Raw genomic sequence first — 19,677 nt, forward strand, 5'->3', positions numbered from 1 at the left:
TACTTTATTAATCTATGCCTCCATTGATAAAGGAAAGTGTCCCATGTGACTTTTTCACCACCTGATTAACATGCCGTTCTGCCTTCAGAGATCTTTGTGCAAACACACCAAGGTTCCCTTGTTCAACAGAACTTCCTAGTGCCATGTCATTCATTGAATACTTTCTGATCAAATTACTTCTTCTAAAGAGTATCACCTCCCACGTTTCACATCTGCCACTTAGCTGCCCATTGACCACCCTGTTTATATCTTCTTGTAGCTCAAAACATCAACCTCATTTTAACCACCTGACCAATCTTTACGTAATCTGCAAATTTACTAATCCAACCCCCACGCAGCCAGCCATGTCATTTATATAAATAATGAATAACAGGTGACCCAGCACAGACTCTTGGACATCGGCTTCCAGCCACTAAAGCAGCCTACGGTAATCGCCCTCTGGCTCCTAACAACTGAGCCAATTGTGAATCCACTTTATCAATGACCCTGTATCCCAAGATTTGGAGATGCCGGTATTGGACTGGGGATGTAAAAGTTGAAAATCACACAACACCAGATTATAGTCCAACAGGTTTAATGGGAGGCACTAGCTTTCGGAGCACTGCGCTCCTTCATCAGGTGGTTATGGAGAAGTGGATGGTGTCCTACAATCTTATTCTCCACAGCCACCTGATGAAGGAGCAGTGCTCCGAAAGCTAGTGCCTTCCATTAAACCTGATGGACTGTATCCCATGTGCATTTATCTACTTGATAAATTCCATGTGAGACCTTGTTAGAGGCTTTGCTGGAATTCATGTGAACCACATCAACTAACCTCATCTAGATACCTGGCCACCACTTCAGAAATCCATTCAGATTTGTTAAGTACGACCTCCCTCTGACAAAGCAGTCCTGACTATCACTGATCAAGCCTTCCCTCTCCAAGTGAAGATAGACGCTATACTTCAGAAGTTTCTCCAACAGATGCTAACTGGTCTGTAGTTCTTTGGCTTATCTCTACAATCCTTCTTAAATATAGGAACCACCTTAACGTTCTCCAGTCTTCTGGCGCCTCCCCTGTGGACAGAGAGACATTAACAATACGGGTCAGTGTCCCTGTAATCTATCCCCTTGCCTCCCACAGCAGTCTGGGACACACTTCATCCAAACCTGATGATTTGTCCATTGTCATTTTCTTGGGTGAAGATGGATATAAAACATTGGTTCAACACTCTCCGAATGTCCTCTGGCTCCACCCACAGATTAGGAGAAAGTGAGGACTGCAGATGCTGGAAAAGCACAGCTGGTCAGGCAGCATCCAAGGAGCAGGAGAATTGACATTTTGGGCATTAGCCTTTCCTGATGAAGTGCTTATGCCCGAAACATCGATTCTCCTGCTCCTCAGATGCTGCCTGACCTGCCGTGCTTTTCCAGGACTACAGTCTCAACCCACTCACAGATGATCCTGCTAGTCCCTAATGGGCCCCACTCCACCCACATGATTACCCTCTGGTCCCTAATGGGCTCTACCCCACTCACACATTACCCTGCTGATCCCTAATGGGCCGTACTCTTGCCTGGTAATCCTTTTCCCATTGACATACTTACAGACTATCTTGGGATTTAGTCAGCCAGAGATTTCTCATATCCCCTTTTCCCTTTCCTAGTTATTTTCTTCAGCTTCACCCTGCGCGTTTTTTAATCCATGAATGCTTCTTCTGATTTATTCCCCTTGTACCTGCTAAAAGCCTCTCTTTTCCTTCTCATTTTATCCTGAATCTCTCTGGATAGCCATTGTTCTCTCGGCTTGTTACTCCTTCCCATCACCCTAGAGGGAACATGCTGGGCTGGTACTCTCTGTCAACAACACCATTACTCTGGGTTTCTCAGTGAATGCTCTGTTGACAGCACCACTCTGCTGTTGCCTTCCGTTCCCCCACCCATTCATATTCACTCAGGTGAGGAGGTCGTTGTGATTCTGTTCCATTGGAGGGGTGTTGGCGATGACACTTAACCTGCTCATGTTAAGGTGTGTTTTTGATGTGCTGTTCTGTTTTGTTCCAGGGGAGGGTCACTGTTGGACATCTCAACCCCACCTTCCTCAAAGCACTGACTCCTCAGATGCCAGGAGCCCTTTGGTTGCCCATCTCCTGGGAAAGTGGGAGCAGTTATGGACACGAGCATTAGACAGACAGACCCGACTACAAGAGAAAGTCCAGAGACTTTATGAGGTGAGTACAGTTTACCTTGAAGCGAGGTCCAAATACAGAGCACAAGGGGGCACACCATCCCTCACAATTGTTCAGTACTTGAGGAATACTTTGGCTGATTTGTGGCCAAGTTCCAAACAGCCGGATATTTTTTTTTTAAACTGCAAATTACTGCAGATGTTGGAACCTGGACTGAAACTAAAATGTGCTGTAGGTCACAACGGGTCTGATAGCATCCATGGAGAGAGAACAAGCTAATGTTCTGAGTCTAGATGACTCCTCATCAGAGCTGGTGAAGTGTGGAGAAGCAATATTTATACTATATTTGGGGAGGTACAGTTGGAGTGCTGCGGGGTGGGGAAAGGGGGTAAATAATTCAGATTAAGTGATTGGAATATGAGAAAGACAGAACAATGGTGTGTCTAACTGCCAGACTGGAAACAGCAGCCACTTCCACTGGGGTGGGAGTTGCAGGGTGAGGTGGTGACAGAGAATGTAATAAGTAAAACTAAAAGAAAGGGAAGGAGTGGGAGTGGGCTCACAATCTGAAATGTTTTAACTCAATATTAAATCCCGAAAGCTGTGAGCTGCCTAACCTGAAATGAGACACTGTTCCTCCAGTTCGTGCTGGGATTCACTGGAACACTGCAGCACACTGAGGACAGTGGTCATGTGAGCAGGACGCTGTGTTAAAATAACCAGCTAAGGGAAGGTCAGGGTCATGTTTGTGCACAGACCGGAGGTGGTCTACAAAGCGGTCACCCAGTCTGTGTTTGTTTTCTCTGATGTAGAGTCGGCCACATTGGGTGCAGTGGATATAATCCACAAGATCGGAGGGGGTCTGGGGAAATGCTGCTTGATCCGGAAAGGCTGCTTCAGCCCTTGGGTGGTGAGCAGGGGGGGGGGGGGGAAAGGGCAGGAGTTGCACCTTCTGCGGTTACATGGGAAGGTGCGATGGGAAAGGGGCTGGAGTTGGTGGTTGATAAATGGAATAGGGTGTCCCAGAGGGAATGATCCCTCCGAAATGCAGCCGAGGGTCTGAGGGGAAGATGTGTTTGGTGGGGGCATTCTGCTGGAGTTGTCTGAAATGGTGGAGAATGATTCTTTGAATGTGGAGGCTGGTGGGATGGAGAGAGAAGACAAGGGGGACCTGATCATGCTGCTGTGCATGATGGGAAGGGGCAAGGGCGGAAGCACAGGTAATTGGTCAGATGCAGTCGAGGGAACTGTCAACCATAGTGGGCAGGAAACCATGGTCACGGAGAAGGAAGGCATGTCAGTAGCACTGTTCTGGAAGGTGGTAACATCCAAACAGATACAACGTTGCCAAAGAACTGGGAAAAGGGAATGGAATTCTTGAAGGATGTGGGATATGATGAGCTGTAGTGAAGATAGCTTTAGGAGTCAGTGGCTTTGCAGTGGACAGCTTAATCCCTGAAATGGAGGCTGACAGGTCAAGGAAAGGAAGGGAAGTATCAGAAATTGACAATGCAAAAGTTATAGAGGAATGGAAAGTGGAGGCAAAATGAATAAATGTGTCAAGATTCTAGGCAAGAGCATGAAGCAGCACCAAAGTAGTTGTTGATGTACAGAACCAAGAGTTGTGGGAAGGAGCCAGTGTAAGACTGGAACAAGGATTGTGTCACATTCCCCATAAAGAGGCAGGACATAATGGCCAAATGACCTCCTGCTGCTCCTATTTTCTATATTTGTATCTGGGAACTTGAGGACATTTTATATCTGGGAGGACTACATGAATGAGCCAGCTGCTTTAGCTCAGGGTTTGGACTCAGGGGCTGCTAGAGTCACTCCACAGGATCAGTGCAGATCCTCAGATAGCATTTTCCAAGAGTTGGTCACTCCATAGGCAGCCACTGCTCAGTAACCAAGTTTCTGATTTATTCTTTATACTGAAGGAGGACATTGTGGAAGGCTCCTCCAAACAAGCAGTCTTGTAATCCGGTGAATGTTCACTGCAGCCTCTCTAAGGCAATAACGTCTTTCCTGAGAGAAGGAGACCAAATTGGCTCACAGTATTCCAGGCCTGGTCTAAGCAAGCTCCTGTACAATTGAAACAATACTCCATTCCTCCTGTACTGAAAGCCTCTTGCTATAAAAGCCAACATTCATTCATCTTTCTCATAACTTGTTGCACCTGCACGCTCACATTCAGTGACTTACCAATAAGGACACCTATGACTCTTAGCACATTTACACTTTCCAACCCCTCAATAGTTAGGAAATACTCTGACCTTCTGACCATGAGTGTGTTTAACCCATATCTGCTGACAGCAGATTTAAGGTGCTGAATGGTCCACTCTCGTTTGATTTTAATTGTTTTATGTATAAAAGAAATAAGAAAACAGATGAATAAATCAGTAAGGAGTCATTGATCTATGTTGCAAATTTCAGCTCCAAGCTCTGGAGACCTTCAGCTTTAACACATGGAGGAAGCAATACTTGCAGTGGATTAGCAGCAAGAAATTCCGAATGCTGGACATTTTCCGATATATTGACAAGGATCAAGATGGACGAATCAGTCAGCAGGAGTTTACACAGAGTGTTCTTGACTCCAGTGAGTTTACAATCTGGCTATTTCTATGTGTCACAGAAATATCAGTTCAAAAGTTTAAATCAGAATTAAATCAAAATTGTTCCAATACAGAAAGAGGCCATTCAGTCTGTGATGTCTGTACTGGCTCTCTGACCAATTTAATTATGTGCCAATCTCCTGCATTTTCCAAATAATTTTGTACGTTGATTCTAATCAAGTAATTATCCAATGTCCCTTTTGAATGCCTCAATTGATCCTGCCACCACCACCACATTTCCAAGCAGCATATTCCGAAGCTTTCTACCTCATCATTTTGCTTCTTTTGTAAATTACTTTAAGGCTGTGACCTCTAACTCTTAATCCTTTACATGTGGTGGTTGTGACTCTGACCAGGATGGGGTAGGGTGGCTGAGGGGAGTTGTTAATTTTATTGAATCCCTAAATGTGGAAACAGGCCATTCGGCCCAACAAGTTCGCACCAACCCTCCGAAGAGAATCCCACCCAGTCCCATTCCTCTAACCTATTACTCTACATTTCCCCTGACTAATGAACCTAACCTACACATCCCTGAACACTACGGGCAATTTAGTATGACCAATCCACCTGACCTGCACATCTCTGGACTGTGGGAGGAAACTGGAGCATCCGGAGGAAACCCACGCAGACACGGGGAGAATGTGCAAACTCCACACAGACAGTTGCCCGAGATGGGAATTGAACCCGGGTGCCTGGCACTGTGAGGTAGCAGCGCTAACCACTGAGCCACCGCGCCACCCTATTACTCCCAAAGTGTCAGTGTCTGATTGAATCCTCAGGCACTGAAGATCCTCAGTTCAGGTAGCCGGGCAGTTAGACCCAGGTCTTTGATTGAGTTGGCAGTAGAGTAGACTGAGACAGTGAGAGACAGAGCAAGTGAGAGGAATTTCTCTCACACCAGCTTTCTTTTAACTCCCAACAGCTTCCATGTCTGTGGCAAGACAGAAATTACAGTCCAGAACCTGTTGCTTGGCAGTGGCAGCATCGATCCTATAATTTCTTCCGAAACTTTGTTTGTTAAGACATTAAGGCCATAAATACAATTTTATCTTTTTTTTTAAAAGCTTCCTTTGATTTTCAGTCTTTTCATGTCCAAGACATCACATGATAAATGTTCCTGAAGTTGCATTTTATATTCCAGTTTCTCATAGTCCATATAGAAATATATAACAAGTGACATTACTATTATGACACCCCTCATTCTTGGCTCTGCTGCTTGGCAGTTTTGAACTTTCATTCTTATTAAGTATTCATTTATATTATCATTTAATCCTTAGGAATTATATTTTTCCCTGCGATCCATTGTAAATTCTCTGAAATTCACTCACCCACCCATCAGGTCCCAGATAGAAACTGTAATGGGGCTCCATGCTTGTGAGAAATTTGAACAATCTGACTGAGCTGAAAAGGAACAATGTGCAGGGTCACAGGAGGATAAGAGTTCGTAAGATGGACTGAATGGCTTTCTCCTGGGCTTTAACTGTTCTCTGGTTCTGTGGAAAGAAATGGCATGATCCTAAACATCTGTCCCTGCACTTGGCCAGAATTCCCCACGAGCTCCGTGGAGATGGAGGCAGTTGCTGCCATTTTTGACCTGAATGGTGATGGATTCATTGATTACTACGAGTTTGCTAATGCACTACACCCGAGCAGAGACCACCATCGGAGAACTGAGGATGAAGACAGGATTGAAGATGAGGTGAGAGACAATGTTCACTTTTCAGTATCTGCGACCTTTGAAACAGCAATAAGCCTTTTATTAGGCTGTCCTTTAGATTCCTTTCTACTGCCTTTTCTGGGATAGGCCTTTCCCTTAGGCCTCTCACTGAACATAAAAGCCTTCTTTATTCCCTTCCCAGAGCTCAACCATACTCACAGCCATCCCCACCAGCTCAGATGGTTGTGCCCTGGAGTCCTCCCGGAACTTCAATCCCAGGCCTTTCCCTGACTACAGCCTGTCTCTCTCTCTCTCTCTCTCAGTATGCTCCATTATTCAGTGCTGAGTCATCTGTCTTGCAGGTTTGCCGCCAGGTTGCTGAATGTAACTGTGCCCCGCGATTCCAGGTGGAACAGATCAGTGCAAACAGATACCGGGTAGGTACTGCTTTCTCCTGGCTCTGTGTACCATTTTATATTGTTTATGAGCTGATTGTAATACTCAACAAATCAGGTCCCAGAGTGAGAATGGGATTAATAGAGGTGAAGAGATTCTTCACAAGTGAAGATTGAGGGTAGGTGGGAATGTGGATTTGCAGTGATGATCAAACCAGTGATGATCATGTTGAATGGAACAGCAGGGGTTGAGGGGATGAATGGTCAACTCCTGGTTTATTGTTCATTCATTTATAAGTTTTATTTTTTCTTATTGTTTATGATAGTGGTCAGGCACAGAATCTTCACAAGAGGCTCTACTTCACCAAAATAACAAATTTATTGGGCAAAAAGGGTGAAAGTAAAACTATGGGCTGATTCTTACATTAAATTTTGGCAAATTTAATTTAATTTGGCTATTACGAGGGGGCATAGCTTTAAATTAAGGGGTGGTAGGTATAGGACAGATGTTAGGGGTAGGTTCTTTACTCAGCGAGTCGTGAGTTCATGGAATGCCCTGCTAGTAGCAGTGGTGGACTCTCCCTCTTTATGGGCATTTAAGCGGGCATTGGATAGGCATATGGAGGATAGAGGACTAGTGTAGGTTAGGTGGGCTTGGGTCGGCGCAACATCGAGGGCCGAAGGGCCTGTACTGCGCTGTATTCTTCTATGTTCTATGTTCTAAAGTGCAAGTTGAGTTGAGTTTCTCAGAGGATTTTCACTATGAGTTCAAGTAGTTCCAGTACATTTTCTTGCTGTATCCGATCAAACTCACCTCGAACTCTCTCCTCCCCGTGTCCCCAAAAGGTCATACAGTTTACCTGTCCGTAGCCACATCCAGTTATAGACAGCCTCTTCGTCAGCAATACTCTGTCCCAATGCCAACCAGATACTGGTACATGTGTAGGTAGACATACAGAAGGCACATATAGAGATATTTGGGCATGATCTAATTGTCATCACAGAAACTGGGCAGCAATAGGCAATAGACAGTAGGTGCAGGAGTAGGCCATTCAGCTCTTCGAGCCTGCACCACCATTCAATATGATCATGGCTGATCATTCCTAATCAGTATCCTGTTCCTGCCTTATCTCCATAACCCTTGATTCCACTATCTTTGAGAGCTCTATCCAACTCTTTCTTAAATGAATCCAGAGACTGGGCCTCCACTGCCCTCTGGGGCAGAGCATTCCACACAGCCACCACTCTCTGGGTGAAGAAGTTTCTCCTCATCTCTGTCCTAAATGGTCTACCCTGTATTTTTAAGCTGTGTCCTCTGGTTCGGGACTCACCCATCAGCGGAAACATGTTTCCTGCCTCCAGAGTGTCCAATCCTTTCATAATCTTATACGTCTCAATCAGATCCCCTCTCAGTCTTCTAAACTCAAAGGTATACAAGCCCAGTCGCTTCAGTCTTTCAGTGTAAGGTAATCCCGCCATTCCAGGAATTGACCTCGTGAACCTATGCTGCACTCCCTCAATAGCCAGAATGTCTTTCCTCAAATTTGGAGACCAGAACTGCACACAGTATTCCAGGTGTGGTCTCACCAGGGCCCTGTACAGCTGCAGAAGCACCTCTTTGCTTCTATACTCAATCCCTCTTGTTATGAAGGCCAGCATGCTATTAGCCTTCTTCACTACCTGCTATACCTGTATGCTTGCCTTCATTGACTGGTGTACAAAAACACCCAGATCTCTCTGTACTGCCCCTTTACCTAAATTCATTCCATTGAGGTAGTAGTCTGCCTTCCTGTTCTTGCCACCAAATTGGATAACCATACATTTATCCACATTAAACTGCATCTGCCATGCATCTGCCCACTCACCTAACTTGTCCAGGTCACCCTGTAATCTCCTAACATCCTCATCACATTTCACCCTGCCACCCAGCTTAGTATCATCAGCAAATTTGCTAATGTTATTGCTGATACCATCTTCTATATCATTAACATATATTGTAAAAAGCTGTGGTCCCAGCACGGATCCCTGCAGTACCCCACTGGTCACTGCCTGCCATTCCGAAATGGAGCCGTTTATCACTACCCTTTGTTTCCTATCAGCCAACCAATTTTCAATCCAATCTAGTACTTTGCCCCCCAAAAAATGCGCCGTAATTTTACTCACTAACCTCCTGTGTGGGACTTTATCAAAAGCTTTCTGAAAGTCCAGGTACACTACATCCACTGGATCTCCCTCGTCCATCTTCAGAGTTACATCCTCAAAAAATTCCAGAAGATTAGTCAAGCATGATTTCCCCTTCATAAATCCATGCTGACTCTGTCCTATCCTGTTACTACTATCCAGATGTGTCGTAATTTCATCCTTTATAATAGACTCCAGCATCTTTCCCACCACTGAGGTCAGACTAACTGGTCTATAATTTCCTGCTTTCTCTCTCCCACCTTTCTTAAAAAGTGGTATAATATTAGCCACCCTCCAATCCTCAGGAACCGACCCCGAATCTATCAAACTCTGGAAAATAATCACCAACGCATCCACGATTTCCCGAGCCACCTCCTTCAGTACCCTGGGATGCAGACCATCAGGCCCCGGAGACTTATCAACCTTCAGACCTAACAGCTTCTCCAACACCAAATCCTGGCAAATATAAATTCCCTTAAGTTCAGGTCCTTCAGCCACTGTTACCTCAGGGAGATTGCTTGTGTCTTCCCCAGTGAACACAGATCTGAAGTACCCATTTAATTCCTCTGCCATTTCTTTGTTCCCCGTAATATATTCCCCTGTTTCTGTCTTCAAGACCCCAATTTTAGTCCTAACCATTTTTTTGCCTTTCACATACCTAAAAAAACTTTTACTATCCTCCTTTATATTTTTGGCCAGTTTACCTTCGTACCTCATTTTTCCTCTGCGTATTTCCTTCTTAGTAATCCTTTGTTGCTCTTTAAAAGCTTCCCAGTCCTCCGTTTTCCCACTTATCTTAGCTATGTTATACTTTTTCTCTTTTAACTTTATATGTTTCTTAACTTCCCTCATCAGCCACGGCCGCCCATGCCTCCTCCTGGGATCTTTCTTCCTTTTTGGAATGAACTGATCCTGCAACTTCTGTATTATACACAGAAATATCCACCATTGTTCCTCCACTGCCATCCCTGCTAAGGTATTGCACCATTGAACTTTGGCCAGCTCCTCCCTCATAGCTCCATAGTTCCCTTTATTCAACAGAAATACTGTCACTTCCAACTGTACCCTCTCCCTCTCAAATTGCAGATTGAAGCTTATTGTATTATGGTCACTACTTCCCAATGGCTCCTTCACTTCGAGGTCCCTGATCAAATCCGGTTCGTTACACAATATCAGATCCAGAATTGCCTTCTCCCTGGTCGGCTCCAGCACCAGCTGCTCTAAGAATCCATCTCTGAGGCACTCCACAAAGTCTCTTTCTTGTGGCCCCATACCATCCTGATTCTCCCAGTCTACCTGCATGTTAAAATCCCCCATAACAACTGTAGTGACATCTTTGCGACAGGCCAATTTCAGCTCCTGATTCAACTTGCATCCGACATCCAGACTACTGTTTGGAGACCTGTAGATAACTCCCAAGAGGGTCTTTTTACCCTTAGTATTTCGCAGCTCTATCCACACTGACTCTACATCTCCTGACTCTAGGTCCCCCCGCGCAAGGGACTGAATATCCTCCCTTACCAACAAGGCCACCCCACCCCCTCTGCCCGTCAGTCTGTCCTTACGATAGCACGTGTAGCCTTGAATATTCATTTCCCAGGCCCTGTCCACTTGAAGCCACGTCTCAGTTATCTCCACAGTATCGTATCTGCCAATTTCCAAAAGAGCCTCAAGCTCATCCATCTTATTTCTAATGCTTCGTGCATTCATGTATAGTATTTTTAATTTGTTACTGTCCTCACCCTTCCCATCAACTCCTATTTCACTCAACTTTACAGCATGATCCCTTTCCGAGTTTTCTGCCTCGTTGATACAGTTGTCTTTCTTGACTTCTCTTGTTCTAACTTTCCCTTCAATTTCCTTTTTAAACATCCAGTTTGTCCCCTCCTCCCCGCTACTTAGTTTAAATGTAGCGGTGCTGCAGTAGAAAACCTGCCTGCCAGAATGCTGGTCCCTGTACACAGGACTGAGAACTGAATATTTAAGAGGGTCTGACATTTAGAATGGACAGACAAGGAGGAAAAGGAGGTGGATTTGCACTTATGGTTAGGGATGGGGATCAGTTCATTAATGATGAGGGTTTCAGATCAGAAGAACAATGTGTGGAATCTGTTTGGGTGAACTCAGCAGCAGCAAGGGGCATTGGACATTGATTGGAGTTATTTTTAGGCCACTAAACAGTGGTGGAAGTGTGGGGCCTGGTATTAACCTAGAGACAGGAGAAGCATGTAGCATAGTCCACACAGTTATCCTGGGTAACTTCAATCTGCAAATAGATAGAGTAAATTGACTGAGCACTAACGCAGTAAAGCACACGTTTCTGCAATGGTTTATACACAGTTTAAGAGAAGTGTGTTGAGAAGCCAACTGAAGGTCATGCTTATTTAAACAGCTCATTAACAAACTTGTAAAAAAACTTTTAGGGATGAGTGATCACAGTATGATCGAGAGTAGCTCAAAATCAACCACATTGCTGTGGTCTGGAGTCACATATTGGCCAGACTGGGTAAGGACATCAGATTTCCTTTCCTAAGGAAACTAGTGAACCAGATGGAGCTTTTGTAACAATTGGCAATGTTTTCATGGTCATCATTTAGATTCTTAATTCCATATTTTCTTTATTAAATGCAAATTCTATCATCTTTAATAGCAGGATTCAAAATCCAACATTATCTGGGTCTCTGGACTATTGGTCTAGTGAAAAAGGCAAAAGTGAGGACTGCAGATGCTGGAAACCAGAGTCTAGATTAGAGTGGTGCTGGCAAAGCACAGCAGGTCAGGCTGCATCCAAGGAGCAGGAAAATCAACGTTTCGGGCAAAAGTCCTTCATCAGGACTGAAGACAGGGAGCCTCCAGGGTGGAGAGATAAATGGGAGGGGGGTGGGGGTGGGGAGAAGGTAGCAAAGTGTATAATAGATGAATGGGGTTGGGGATGGGGGTGATAGGTCGAAGATGAGGATGGAGCGGATGGGTGGGAAGGGAGATTGGCAGGTAGGACAGGTGATGGGGATGGTGCTGAGCTGGAAGGTTGGAACTGAGGTGAGGTGGGGGGAATGGAAATGAGGAAACTGGTGAAGTCCACATTGATGCCCTGGGGTTGAAGTGTTCCGAGGCAGAAGATGAGGCGTTCTTCCTCCAGGCGTCGGGTGGTGAGGGAGCGGCAGTGGAGGAGGCTCCACTGGTTGGAGTCTACCTGACACATAGGAAGATGGTCGTGGTTGTTGGAGGTCAGTCATCTCAGCTCCAGGACACCTCTACAGGAGTTCCTCAGGGTAGTGTCTGAGGCCCAATCATCTTCAGCTGCTTTATCAAGATCATAGGACACAGGCATTGCTGACTGGCCATCCCTAGTTGACCTTGAGAAGGTGGGGGTGAGTGCCTTTTTGAGCCACTGCAGTCCACGTGCTGTGGATTGACCCACAATGCCCTGAGAGCAGGAATTCCAAGATTTTGACTCAGCGACAGTGAAGGAATGGCAATATATTTCCAAATCAGGAAGGTGGGTGGCTTGGAGGGGCACTTGCAGGGGGTGGTGTTCCCATGTACCTGCTGCCCTAGTCCTTCCAGTTGGAAGTGGTCGTGGGGTTGGAAGGTGCTGTCTGAGGATCTTTGGTGAATTTCTTCAGTGCATCTTGTAGATAGTACACACTGCTGCAACTGAGGGAGTTAGAGGGAATGGATTCTTGTGGATGTGGTTCCAAGTAAGTGGATTCTTTGTTCTGGATGGTGTCAAGCTTCTTGAGTGTTGTTGGAGCAGCCCCCATCCAGGCAAGTGGGGAATATTCCATCACACTCCTGACACATGCCTTGTAAATGGTGGACAGGCTCTGGGGAGTCAGGTGGTGAGTTACTCGCTGCAGTATTCCCAGCCTCTGACCTGCTGTTGTAGCCACTGTGTTTATGAGGTGAGTCCAGTTGAGTTTCTAGTCAATGGTAACACCCAGGATGTTGATAGTAGGGGATTCGGTGATGGTAATACCGTTGAATGTCAAGTGGTGGTGGTTAGATTGTCTCTCATTGATGGTGGTCATTGTCTGGCAGTTATGTGGTGCAAATTCTACTTGTCACTTATCAACCCAAGACTGGATATTGTCCAAATTTTGTTGCATTTTAAAGGCAACAAAGAATAGGCAATAAATGCTGCTCTCGGCAGTGATGCCCAGACGCTATGAATGAATGAAAATTTGAACATGGACTGTTTCAGTATCTGAGGAGTTGCGAATGATGCTGAACATTGTGCAATCATCAGCGAGCATCCCCACTTCTGACCTTATGATGAAGGGAAGGTCATTGATGAAGCAGCTGAAGATGGTTGGACCTAGGACACCATGCTGAGGGACTTCTGCAGAGGTGTCCTGGAGCTGAGATGACTGACCTCCCAGAACCACAACCATCTTCCTATGTGTCAGGTAGACTCCAACCCGTGGAGAGTTTGTCCCCTGATACCCACTGAGTCCAGTTTTGCCAGGGCTCCTTGATACCACACACAGACAAATTCAGCCTTGATGTTAAGGGCTGTCCCTCTCCCCGCCCCTATGGAATCCAGCTCTTCTGTCCATGTTTGACCCAAGGCTGTAATGAGGTCAGGAGGTGAGTGGCCCTGGGGTTACCCAAACTGGGCAGGTCACTGAGCAGGTTATTGCTGAGCAGGTGCTGCTTGATTGCTCTGTTACTGACACCGTCCATCACGTTGCTGATTGTGCACTTTATAAACGTCCCCTTGGTTGTTCAAAAGAGATGAAAAATGTGTTGCTGGAAAAGCGCAGCAGGTCAGACAGCATCCAAGGAGCAGGAGAATCAACGTTTCGGGCATAAGCCCTTCTTCAGGAATGAGGAAAGTGTGTCCAGCAGGCTAAGATAAAAGGTAGGGAGGAGGGACTTGGGGGAGGGGCGTTGGAAATGCGATAGGTGGAGGGAGGTCAAGGTGAGGGTGATAGGCCAGAGAGGGGATGGGGGCAGAGAGGTCGGGAAGAAGATCGCAGGTCAAGAAGTCCGAGGGTTGGGACTGAGAAAAGGTGGGGGGAGGGGAAATGAGGAAGGTGGAGAAATCTGAGTTCATCCCTTGTAGTTGGAGGGTTCCTAGGCGGAAGATGAGGCGCTCTTCCTCCAGCCGTCGTGTTGCCATGGTCTGGCGATGGAGGAGGCCAAGGACCTGCATGTCCTTGGCGGAGTGGAAGGGGGAGTTTAAGTGTTCAGCCACAGGGCGGTTGGGTTGGTTGGTCCGGGTGTCCCAGAGGTGTTCTCTGAAACGTTCTGCAAGTAGGCGGCCTGTCTCCCCAATATAGAGGAGGCCACATCGGGTGCAGCGGATGCAGTAAATGATGTGTGTGGAGGTGCAGGTGAATTTGTGACGGATATGGAAGGATCCCTTGGGGCCTTGGAGGGATGTAAGGGGGGAGGTGTGGGCGCAAAGTTTGCATTTCTTGCAGTTGCAGGGGAAGGTGCCGGGAATGGAGGTTGGGTTGGTGGGGGGTGTGGACCTGACGAGAGAGTCACGGAGGGAGTGGTCTTTCCGGAACGCTGATAGGGGAGGGGAGGGAAATATATCCCTGGTGATGAGGTCTGCAAGAAATGCAAAACATGCGCCCATACCTCCCCCCTCACTTCCCTCCAAGGCCCCAAGGGATCCTTCCATATCCGTCACAAATTCACCTGCACCTCCACACACATCATTTACTGCATCCGCTGCACCCGATGTGGTCTCCTCTACATTGGGGAGACAGACCGCCTACTTGCAGAACGTTTCAGAGAACACCTCTGGGACACCCGCACCAACCAACCCAACCGTCCCGTGGCTGAATACTTTAATTTCTCCTCCCACTCCGCCAAGGACATGCAGGTCCTTGGCCTCCTCCATCGCCATCCTAACCTCCCCACCTTATTAAACGCTTTAATCATCTCAAACACCTTGACGAGATCACCGTTACCTTTTTAAACTTGAGGGAGTTCATTCCGATTGCATAAGCACTGCCTTGGAAGTTCACTTTGTTCAGTCCCGAGATGATGCTGTGGAGTTGGTGGGGTATTTGCTTGCAGGCAATGTGTTGGGTGCACAGTGCAGGTCCAAACATTGTTACACAAGATAGCAGCGACTAAAGCTTGGTACAACTAGCAGGTAACACCCACCCAGTTTTGTCTGTGATCTTAGTCAGGTTAGTCTGTCAGTTTGCATTAATTGGTGGAATTGAGCTGATCCTTCCAGCAGTCCCAGGATTGAAGACTCACTCCAGGGTCTGAATGGACAAAGAGAAATGTACCCCACCAAAAGTAACAGAACACGAGTGTTTTGTGAGGCCATTGTGTGTGAATCGCACCAGAGACAGTTCATGTCGATGGAGTTGTGAACCTTGCCTTGTGAGAGGTGGTTCAACTTTGGCTAATGTTGTTGATCTATAAGGTAAAAGAGGTGGAGGAGTTGCATTACTAATCAGGGAGAATGTTATATCTGCACTCAGAGAGGACATACGGCAGGGCTCATCCACTGAGGCAGTATGCATACAGCTCAAAATAAGATGGTTGTAATCACTCTGATAGCATTACACTACAGACCCCCCCCCCCCCCCCCCCCCAACAGCCACGAAGACATTGAGGAACAAATATATCAGCAGATTATGGAAAGATGCAATAACAATAGGGTTGTCATAGTGAGTGACTTTAACTTCTGTAATATTGACTGGGACCCCCCCCTCTTAGAGCAAGAGGCTTAGTCGGGGAAAAATTTGTTAAATGTATCCAAGAGGGTTTCTTGAAACAGTATGTGGACAGTCCCTCGGCACCTTGTATTGGTTAATGAGCCTGGCCAGGTGACTGACCTCTCAATGGGACGGCATTTTGGAAACAGTGATCACACCTTCTTAAGGTTGAAGACAGCTACAAATAAGGATAAGTCAGGACCTTATGGGAAGGCACAAAACTAGGGGAGGGCAAATTACGTCAGTATGCCTTCTTAACAACCCTGTCAATCTGGGTGGCAACTTTCAGTGATCTGTGTACATGGACACAGATCTCTGCTCATCTACACGACCAAGACTCTTACCATTAGCCCAGTACTTTGCATTCCGGTTACTCCGACCAAAGTGTATCACCTCACACTTGTCCACATTAAACTCCATTTGCCGCCTCTCAGCCCAGCTCTGCAGCTTATCTATGTCTCTCTGTAACCTACTACAGCCTTCGTCACTATCCACAACTCCACTGACCTTAGTGTCGTCTGCAAATTTACTAACCCACCCTTCCACGCCCTCATCCAGGTCGTTTGTAAAAATGACGAACAGCAGTGGACCCAACACCGACCCCTGCGGTACACCACTAGTAACTGGACTCCAGGATGAACATTTCCCATCAACCACCATCCTCTGTCTTCTTTCAGCAAGCCAATTACTTATCCAAATTGCTATATCTCCCACAATCCCATTCCTCCGCATTTTGTACAATAGCCTACTGTGGGGAACCTTATCGAACGCCTTGCTGAAATCCATATACACCACATCAACCGGTTTACTCTCATCTACCTGTTTGGTCACCTTCTCAAAGAACTCAATAAGGTTTGTTAGGCATGACCTACCCTTCACAAAACCGTGCTGACTATCCCGAATCAAATTATTCTTTTCTAGATGATTATAAATCCTATCTCTTATAAACTTTTCCAACACTTTACCAATAACTGAAGTAAGGCTCACTGGTCTATAATTACCAGGGTTGTCTCTACTCTCCTTTTTAAACAGGGGAATCACATTTGCTATTCTCCAATCTTCTGGCACTATTCCTGTTGACAGTGATGATCTAAAGATCAAAGCCAAAGGCTCAGCAATCTCTTATCTGGCTTCCCAGAGGATTCAAAGTTTGTGAGAAGATTTGTAGCTCGGGTGCTCGTTGTTGTGGTTCTGTTCGCCAAGCTGGGAATTTGTGTGGCAGATGTTTCGTCCCCTGTCTCAGTGACATCCTCAGTGTTTGGGAGCCTCCTGTGAAGCGCTTTTGTGATCTTTCCTCCGGCATTTGTAGTGGTTTGAATCTGCCGCTTCCGGTTGTCAGTTCCAGCTGTCCGTTGCAGTGGTCGGTATATTGGGTCCAGGTCGATGTGCTTATTGATTGAATCTGTGGATGAGTGCCATGCCTCATGGTTCCCAGAGGATCCTAGGATAAATCCCATCGGGCCCAGAGGACGTATCTATTTTCACACTCTGCAGGATTCTCCCTAATCCTTCCTGCCAAGCCTTTTTCGTGCCCCCTCCTGGCTCTCCTCAGTCTATTTCTGAGCTCCTTCCTAGCAAGCCTGTAATCCTTTAAAGCTGTGCTCGATCCTTGCTTCCTCCACCTTACATAAACTGCCTTTTTCTTTTTGACGAGAAGCTCCTCTGTTCTCGACATCCAAAGTTCCTTAATCTTACCCCTTCTTACCTGTCACAGAGGAACAAATTCTTGCATCACTCGCAACAACTGCTCCTTAAATAGTCTCCACATGTCTAGTGTGCCCTTTCTGTGGAACAATTGCTCCCAGTCTGTACTTCCCAACTCCTGTCTGATAGCGTCATAATTTCCTTTCCCCAATTAAACATCTTCCCTCGGTAACTGCTTTCACTCTCCAAGGCTTTGGTAAATGTGAGGCAGTTGTGGTCTCTGTCCCCAAAGTGTTCTCCCACCACGAGATAATGAGGGAGAAGGTAGGATCACTCAAGGATAAAGGAGGGAAATTGTGCTTGGCAGCAGAGGATGTGAGTGAGACCCTAAATGAGTATTTCGTGTTGGTATTCACCCAGCAGGAGGATATGGAGGAGAGTGAGATTAGTGTGGGGCATGCTAATATGCTGGAGTATTTTGAGATGAGGAAAGAAATAGCACTTAAAGAGCATTAAGGTGGATAAGTCCCCAGGGCCCGATGGTATCTACCCCAGGTTATTGAGAGGCAAGAGAAGAGATTGCTGGGACCTTGACCAAGATCTTTGTATCCTCACTAGCCAATGGAGAGGTCCCGGAGGACTGGGGATTAGCTAATGTTGTTCCTCTGTTCGAGAAGGGAAATCAGGATACTCCAGGAAACTATAGACTGGCGAGTCTCACATCGGTGGTTGGGAAGCTATTGGAGAGACTTCTTAGGGATAGGATTTACACACATTTGAAAAAGCATGACCTAATTAGGGACAGTCAGCATGGCTTTGTGGAAGGCAGGTCCTGTCTTACTAACTTGATTGAATTTTTCATGGAGGTGACAAAGGTGATTAATGAGTATAGAGCGGTGGATGTTATCCACGTGGAATTCCAACAATGTCCCAGATTAAGATGCAAGGGATCCACTGTGACTTGGCAGTGTATATTTAGAATTGGCTTGTCCATAGAAGGCAGGGGATAGCGGTGGAAGGGTGTTTGTCAGGCTGAGGGTCTGTGAGTAATGGCGTTCCAAAGGGATCTGTACTGGGATCTCTGCTGTTCATGATCTAGATGTAAATGACTTGGATGAAAGTGTAGATGGGTGGGTTAGTAAGTTTGCAGATGTACAAAGATCAGTGGAGTTGTGGGCAGTGCACAGGGCTGTCAAAGGATACAGTGGGATAGAGATCAGTTACAGATGTGGGCAGAGAAATGGCAGATGGAGTTTAATCTGGGTAAGTATGAGATGCTGCATTTTGGGAGATCAAATGTTAAGGAAAAGTAAACAGTTAATAGCAGGACCCTGTACAGCATTAATGTACAGAGGGATTCTGGGGTTCAAGTCCACAGCTCCCTGAGATTGGCCACACAATTAGATAGGGTGGTGAAGAAGGTGTGTGGCATGCTTGTCTTTATTGGTCGGGGCACTGAGTACAAGAGTCAGGATGTCATGTTACAGCTTTCTAAGATTTTGATTAGGCCGTGCTTAGAGTATTGTGTTCAGTTCTGGTCACCTCATTACAGGAAGGATGTGGAGGCTTTGGAGAGGGTACAGAAGAGGTTTACCAGGGTGCTGCCTGGATTAGAGGGCGTGAGCAAATGAGAGGCTGGAAAAACTGGGCTGTTTTCTCTGGAGCAGCAGAGGCTGAGGGGAGACTTGATAGAAGTCGATAAAATAATGAGATGCAGAGACAGGGTTGACTATCAGAATCTTTTTCCCAGAGTTAAAATGTCAAAAACTAGAGAGGCATGCATTTAAGGTGAGAAGGGAAAGTTCAAAGGAGATGTGTGGGACAAGAGTTTTTATAAAAGAAATTGGCAGGGGTCTGGAACACACCACCATGGGGTGGTGGAGGCAGATATGATAGGGGCGTTTAAGTGGCTTTTAGATAAACACATGGGTATGAAAGGAATGGAGGGATATGGACCGAGGGCAGGCAGAAGGGATTAGCTTAATTTAGTGTCATGTTCAGTACAACATGGCCAAACAGCCTATTCCTTAGCTGTATTGTTCTATGTTCTATCTTTTTGCAGTTTGGTGACTCTCAGCAACTGAGGATGGTGCGGATTCTCCGCAGTACGGTGATGGTGCGAGTGGGAGGGGGATGGAGTCCCCTCGATGAGTTCCTTGTGAAGAATGATCCTTGCAGAGGTTGGTGAAGGTCATAGATGTGGCCATTCTTACTAAAGATTCAAAACCATCGGTCTTTATGGAATCCTTGAATGGAAAAAAAACAAAATTGATCATGCCTGAGTTGTGAAGTCACATTAATCCAGGAGGCTCTGAGGAATATTCACTT

General features: G+C 46.2%; 1 protein-coding gene across 3 annotated transcripts in view; it reads left to right on the forward strand.

The window, feature by feature from the left end:
• Positions 1–19,677, forward strand: part of LOC148151888 (microtubule-actin cross-linking factor 1, isoforms 6/7-like) — a 58,944-nt gene that overhangs the window by 26,075 nt on the left and 13,192 nt on the right. For all 3 annotated transcript variants that reach the window (XM_087993261.1, XM_087993264.1, XM_087993259.1), the window contains exons 3-7: positions 2,044–2,210; positions 4,602–4,764; positions 6,325–6,479; positions 6,800–6,874; positions 19,412–19,529. In XM_087993261.1, coding sequence (XP_087849387.1) covers positions 2,044–2,210; positions 4,602–4,764; positions 6,325–6,479; positions 6,800–6,874; positions 19,412–19,529 — 678 coding nt within the window. The remainder of the gene's footprint in view (positions 1–2,043; positions 2,211–4,601; positions 4,765–6,324; positions 6,480–6,799; positions 6,875–19,411; positions 19,530–19,677) is intronic.

Source organism: Chiloscyllium plagiosum, unplaced genomic scaffold, assembly GCF_037043375.1.
Source record: "Chiloscyllium plagiosum isolate Xiang-an unplaced genomic scaffold, Cpla_swu_hap1 HiC_scaffold_2, whole genome shotgun sequence".
Classification (NCBI taxonomy): Eukaryota; Metazoa; Chordata; class Chondrichthyes; order Orectolobiformes; family Hemiscylliidae; genus Chiloscyllium; species Chiloscyllium plagiosum.